This window comes from Zootoca vivipara, chromosome 2, assembly GCF_965207765.1.
Source record: "Zootoca vivipara chromosome 2, rZooViv2.hap1.1, whole genome shotgun sequence".
NCBI lineage: Eukaryota > Metazoa > Chordata > Lepidosauria > Squamata > Lacertidae > Zootoca > Zootoca vivipara.
This window is the reverse complement of record NC_142584.1, coordinates 32,610,245-32,617,113: the sequence shown is the minus strand read 5'-3', so window position 1 is coordinate 32,617,113 and position 6,869 is coordinate 32,610,245. Positions and strand designations below refer to the sequence as shown.

The 6,869-nt window shown below is 43.4% G+C and overlaps 1 protein-coding gene across 1 annotated transcript; it reads right to left on the bottom strand.

Annotated features, from left to right (window-relative positions):
- Nucleotides 1-405: 405 nt before the first annotated feature.
- Nucleotides 406-3,392, bottom strand: GALR2 (galanin receptor 2). Its single transcript, XM_035107957.3, has 2 exons — nt 2,757-3,392; nt 406-1,210 (listed from the first exon to the last, which is right to left on the bottom strand). The coding sequence occupies exons 1-2, from the start codon at nt 3,134-3,136 to the stop codon at nt 430-432; spliced, it is 1,161 nt and encodes a 386-aa protein (XP_034963848.3). The 5' UTR covers nt 3,137-3,392; the 3' UTR covers nt 406-429.
- Between the last annotated feature and the right edge of the window lie 3,477 nt (nt 3,393-6,869).

Genomic DNA, 6,869 nt, shown 5'->3' with positions numbered 1-6,869 from the left:
TGAAGATCACAGGGCAGTTCACAACATGAAAAATACAAAATGAGAACACAAAAAAGCACAACAACGAAAACAAACCAATAACTGAAGCCACTTTAAAAATGTGCAAAATGAAATGAAGACACCTTCCAGTGCTGTTCTCTGCATGTAGCGCTACTTCATGCCCAGTGCACTGTGAGCGTTGCCTTGCAGAGTCTCCGATAGTGCAATGGCTTCTGGTGGAGAAGGGAGCGACGAACAATCAAATATCGTTGGCTGGAGCCATCTGCTGGTTCTTGTGTTTTCAGCCACTATCTTCTGTTCCTAAAACCGTACATCTTTCAGTTGCTGGTTCTTGTGTTTTCAGCCACTATCTTCTGTTCCTAAAACCGTACATCTTTCAGTTGTCAAGGAATTCATCCTTTGGTTAGAGCCTAGAGAAAAGGCACTTTTCTAAGTGACATTGAAAGTGATGAAAGGGTTGGTGACTTTCTCTCGGCGACTCAGCTGCTCTGCCTCACCCCATGTCTGGATGGGGATTTGACAGCAGCTGGAGGCCCTGGCATGCGTGGGCTCACTGACGTGTATCACCTCTGTAAGGTCCGCTTCCAAGATGCTCACTGTGTGAGTCACCTGTGCCACATGAACCTTGCTGGTTACTCTTTTGTGCAAGAGGCAACTGAAGATCTTCTTGAATCCCTTACGGAAATGCTTGGATACCAGAGCGTAGACGATGGGGTTGACACACGAGTTGGCATATGAAATCAGGTGGGAGAGGATTCTAAGCACGTAGGTCGCGCTGTTCAGTGGGAAGTAGCCAAACCAAAAGCAGAGGATGACCAAGTGATGGGGCAGCCAGCAAAGGCAGAAGAGAACAGCCACAATGATGATCATACGAGTGACCTTGCGCTTGCCCTTCTTGGAATCAGACATGTCTTTAATGGGGTCCACCGACGTCCAGAGGTAACGGATGGTCCTCACATAGGTGAGGCTCAGAATCAGCACAGGAATGACATAGCTGAAGACAAAAGTGCAGAGGTCCATAACTTTGCGCTGAGAGACTTTCCAGATGGGATGGCAGACGGTAACATTGGCCACCTGAAACTCCTGGTAGTAACTGATGTAAGGTCCAGAGAAGACGAAGGAAAGGCCCCAGATGAGACAAATGGCGGTGAGGGCATTCCTGGGGGTTCGGAGTTCTCTTGAATGCAAAGGGTACCTTATGGCCAGATACCTAGGAAGGCAAAAGTAAAGCAAGAGAAGGTCATGATACTGAGGTGGTAGCAGCATTTAAATCGAATCAAATCTAGTAAATGCTGTATGTGGGAAGAAACCAAAGTTACAGGGCGTGGTTATGATGGTAAATGCAATAGCCAAAACAATATCTTGAATATTGGAGAAGTTTCTCCCTGTGATGAAATGGCAGCACCAGAGTCCAATATCATACAACTGAGCTCCTTAACTCAATATGTGAAAACAACAAAGAGTCTTGTGGCACCTTGAAGACTAGCAAAGTTTCTGTTGACAAATTTCCACTTTGTCGGATGCATGAAGTGGTGTGTGTGTGTGTGTGTGTGTGTGTGTGTGTGTGTGTGTGTAGATTGTGGAAAAATGAAATGCAGAAAAGTACAGGTGGTGATAATTACAACACACAATGTTGTTGTTGATAGCTCTGACATCGGAGAGCCAATTAACGTGGAATGCAATTTTAATTTTTTTAAAACCATTTTTAAAAATTCACCTTAGTATTCAGCTAGTTTTGCTCAGAGTAGACCCACTGAAATTAAGGGACCTAACTCAATCATGTTCATTAATATCAATGGGGCTACTTTGAGTAAAACTTAGCTACATACCACCCAGTGTCCCAATTCAGTCCATAATGTCAACAACTATTTTTTGTACATAGTCACTATTGATAAAGTAATTATCACTGTCTTTATTTTTTTCATTTGCCTTCCTCCACCGTCTGCATTTCATTTCCTTCTAACCTCACTATATACGGTACATATACCTATAACACAGGATATTATTTCATATATGAATGTGACTAACAGGTTTGCATAATCATGTATTATACAGCTGCCATTACCAAGCAGCTAGGATACATTGCGGTTCCCCAATGAATATGGAGGTAGTTATTTCAGAGAAACCCTTCTTTCTCCCCTCCCCTCTATTTTTTATTTTCAATTTACAACATAACTTCACCAGCAACAAAATGCTTTCACGTTACAATTTTCTTCTTTTTAACCAAAATCATATGAACAATATAGATTCTCATATCAAAAATTTAATTTACTTTTGTCATTGTAAGAACATGGAGCTGCATATATTTGGAGTTACACACAATATTTGGGTGTAAATATTGGAGATAAATTATGGGACAGGTTACCTCAACAAAAGGAGTCTGGAAGCCTTTGGACATGTGTTGACATGTGAAGTAAAAGAATTCCAAATCTCATAATCTACCTGACTCTGTTTAGGGGCACACTGTGGTCTGTATAGTATCGGGATAATTTGTTTGAAGGGAATTATTGATGTAAGTTATTCTGGGGGCCCTCCTTTGTCTAGGCAATGTTTCCTTTTTGGATCCGTTGCCTTGGATTTGTAAAACACGAAGTATATTGATGGAACAGTGAGAAAGTTACGAAACAAAGTTTTACATGCAGGCAAGGAAGTGGGAGGCAGGGAAACGTTAGTAGCTGCGGAGTTATTGAAACTCTATAGGGACTCTAAAAGTCCAAACTTGCCGCCCCCCCCCTGCTCCCCAACTGTTTGCTCACCTGTCTAGAGATACAGTTGTGAGGGTGAAGCTGCTGGCATACATGGTCAGGTAGATGAAGAAATGCACTGCTTTGCACATGAGTGGCCCAAAGATCCAGTCGTCCAGGGTGTAGATGGTGGCCTGGAAGGGCACACAGAAGACTATAAAGCACAGGTCGGCCACTCCCAGATTGAGGATGAAGAGGTTGGTGGTGTTGTTGACTTGCCTGTTCCTCAGCAGCACTGCCAGCACCAGAGAATTGCCCACCGTGCCTACCAGGAAAATCAGAGAATACGCTAGAGGAATGAGGATAGACACCAGCTGCCAACAGCTGCTCTCGCTGCTTCCTGAAGAGTTTAGCTGGGGCAATGTTCTGTTCATCTTGGAAGCAAGTTGCATGCCCTGAATAGGGAGGAGACGGTGGAGAAAGGCTTAGCCAGGAGGAGGCAGGTGGCTTCTGTCTGGAAGTCACCTATAGTTGCAACTTTTCTTCTAAGAAATTGTTTCCATCATAGCAGATCTTTTGCATACCGACTCTCCTCTTTGCAGTCCTTCAGCTCAGCCCAAGTCCCATTCACAGATGCTGGACTTCTGCCTGCCATCAAGGTTTTTTTTTTAAAAAAAGGTACCGTTAAAACTCCAAGTTTATTTCCTTTCACAGCAAACAGGTTCCGACTTTGTATGGCGCTGGAGTGCCTTTCACACAGCTGCCTTTTTCTCTGAAAGAAGCGCTCCCTGGCAGCCACTCTTGTAGGTGTGCGAAGCTGAAGGACTAAACTTCTTGCCAGTTGCGCTTTTATGGGCGTTTTAATATAGTGCTCAGTGCGTTCTGAATCCATGCTATGCTTGGGGGACTGATATAGTCAAGCCTGCCTCTTGTTTCCAGGGAGACAAACAGCTAAAATAAAAGGAAATGGTATCTATGGAAACACAGACCCCTCCCCACATACATACTACACACACTGAACATTCAGAGTGTTTGAAAGTCTGGGGCTTGCCCACGTGCTTTTGGAAGAACGGAAGGATTGCTTTAGTGATAAATAAATTGGCATTCCTTTGCTGATAACTTTGTACTGCAGTGGGATGAACTGTTGTTCAACCCTTCGTTGGTGCATCAGGGAAGGGGCAAAACCTTCCAAGATATGTCAGAGCTAGTGGTGCACACATTAACAGCTACCACATGCAGCCGGCTCAGATATTTACACATATCTCTGCTGAGTGTAGCGGCTGAAAAATGTGCCACCGTGCTCACGCGAATCACTGTCAGCAGTGGAGAATCTGCAGACCAGAATACAAAATGCTGGAGGCATGAGTCCCAGTAGAATGAAGGTGGTAGACCCTCCTTTACTGGAAGTTTATAAGCAGAGGTTGGATGACCATCTGTCATGGATTCCTGAATTGCACGGGGTTGGACTAGATGACCCTTGGGAACTCCCTTCCAGAACGCTTACTGTTGAGGATTGAATTTAACTAAGGTCATGCTTAGACTGCTGAGGAACGGTGCTAATAAAACATCATATCATTTCTTGTGTGTGGAGGAAGAATGTGAACGTAACGGCCTGATGTTTCTGGGCTCTTCTCCAATTTTTCCAAAGCAATGTTTATATTTCTTAGAAGAAACTGTCTCCCACTCTCCTGCACTGAGGACACCCATAAGTTTATCTTCCTCCAGTTCTTCCAAATCCCATGGTGTTCTCAGACTGAGCGACTGTAAAATATGATTTGCTCCTTTCTTTGTTGATGGCAGACTGAGTAATACCAGCACCCTCTCTACACAGAGAGAAAATGGGAAGCCCCAGCGATAAGAGTATTTGAGCTGCCTACAGTTTCTCTGTTCTTAGTGTTTCTGTACTAAAAACCTTGCAGCACCACATGTTGTTGTTGTTGTTGTTGTTGTTGTTGTTGTTGTTGTTGTTGTTGTTATTTCTGCCCCCTTTCTCTTTGACAGTTTCCATAAATTCATCTTTAATGAGAAAGTTGTCAGAGCAAATAATAACATCACGAGGAAATGCTGATTGGCCGTTGCTCTCCAGGGTCTCAGGCAGGAAAAAAAATGTATTTTCCAGCTCCTGCTACCTATTAGCTTTAACTGGAAATGGCAAAGATTGAAATGGCAGGGGCTTTTCTACATGCAAACTAAGTGCTCCACCACTGAGGTTTGGTTCTCCCACAACACACCATTTTTTGTATGCCAAAGCACCAAACTAGAATAATGGCAAAGTCCCTTATAGAGGCACCCTCATCGGAACAGTTTGGGCTGCTGCCGCCGCATACAGTGTGCTCTCTGCTCCGTGGAATAAGGGTGGTAATGCTTTTGGCTATAAGCACTTTATTGGTCAAATCCAGCAAGATCTGTGACATCATGGAATAGAAGGGAGAGGCTATCTGTATATTAGCGGTCTCCAACCTTTTTTGGTCCAGGGGCACTTTGGGAATTTTGAATAGGCATGGACAGCACCAGTCAGAAAATCGTTGCCACCAGCAGTGTAGCCAAGCACCAAATGGATGCCAACTCCAGAAGAGCCGAAAAGAAAAGAAAAATAGTTCAAATATGGGAAGATCTATTCATTTTGTTGTTGTTCTTGTTGTTAGCAAAATAGGTTTGAAAAGTTTTCTTCTTTGCCAGTCACTATTAAGTCTTGGTTGTTATGTTGTCTGTTGCTGGTGTGCTGCTGGCAATTACAGCAAGAAAATAAAAAGTAACTGAATCCTGGCATAATTTAGAATTATTACAGCCAGCCACACACTTGAATTGTCACAAATAAAAAGACATACTCAATACTGGCTTGCAAGCTGTTTTTTGCTGTAACTTCGTGAAATAGAAAAGAATAGAAGTACATGGAAAATATACAGAAAATAGCAAGTATGGAGTGCATGAGGAGATGATAATAATCTGTACTGTTTCTGTATAATAATCTGCTTTTCTGTACTGAGCTATCCCCAACCCAAACAACTTTGAAACAGTCCTTGATCTGGACCAGGCATGGTGCTGGTGGGGAGTGATGAAAATATGGATATATCTGGAACGAACCCCATCATCATGAAATGATGAAAGGATGTCATATGGAGGAGGGAGAAAGATTGTTTTCTGCTGCTCCAGAGAAGCGGACACGGAGCAACGGATTCAAACTTCAAGAAAGAAGATTCCACCTAAACATTAGGAAGAACTTCCTGACAGTAAAAGCTGTTCGGCAGTGGAATTTGCTACCAAGGAGTGTGGTGGAGTCTCCTTCTTTGGAGGTCTTTAAGCAGAGGCTTGAGAGGCATATGTCAAGAATGCTTTGATGGTGTTTCCTGCTTGGCAGGGGGTTGGACTGGATGGCCCTTGTGGTCTCTTCCAACTCTATGATTCTATGATTCCATGATCATACACAACAACTTGGGAACAATCAGAAAAAGTAATGATATTGATACCTCTGCACTCTACCCTGACTACAGTTCACATAATTCCCTGTGAAGAGGAACTGATGGTTAAACCACTCTTGGAATTTTACCCCTAGGAGGGGGTATAAATGTCTCCTAAAAACTCTCAGCACCCTTAATAAATGATGGTGTCCCAGGTGAACTCAACTATTGTGTAGGGTTGCAGAGTTGAAGGTGCTCCCATAGGAGACCTGTCCCAAGTTGTTAGGGTTGTGTGTTGTAGACTTCTGCTGAACTGCTGAGAGCCGTTGGGTTGCAGTGGACAGGGGCATACACTGCTTGAATGTAGAAGACTAGTTCAGATCCTGGTTTGTCTATGAAACCTTCTGAGCAAGTCACTGTTTTTGTGATGTTAAGGTTCCCATCCAGCTTATTGTCCTTTGAACCTAGCAGGTGGACGGTGGACACATCTCAGCTGCCATGCCCTTTGAAAAATATATTAGGAGCTTGAGGTATAAAATCAGAAACGGAATGGTCATGCGGGAAGAAATCTTTTCATTCCTGTCATCACACAATATGGCACTGAATATTTGAAAACATCCACTGGAGGCAGAAAATCAGCCTGCATCCATTTTTCTATTGTTTAGTCGTTTAGTCGTGTCCAACTCTTCGTGACCCCATGGACCATAGCACGCCAGGCACTCCTGTCTTGCACTGCCTCCCGCAGTTTGGTCAAACTCATGTTCAAGAACACATTTTTCTATTAAGA

Excerpts from the sequence above, each read along its gene's own strand:
- GALR2 (XM_035107957.3), bottom strand. The coding sequence starts at position 3,136 with ATGCAACTTGCTTCCAAGATGAACAGAACATTGCCCCAGCTAAACTCT. Across the intron at positions 1,211-2,756 it reads ACAACTGTATCTCTAGACAG|GTATCTGGCCATAAGGTACC; the intron begins GTGAGCAAACAG and ends TTGCCTTCCTAG.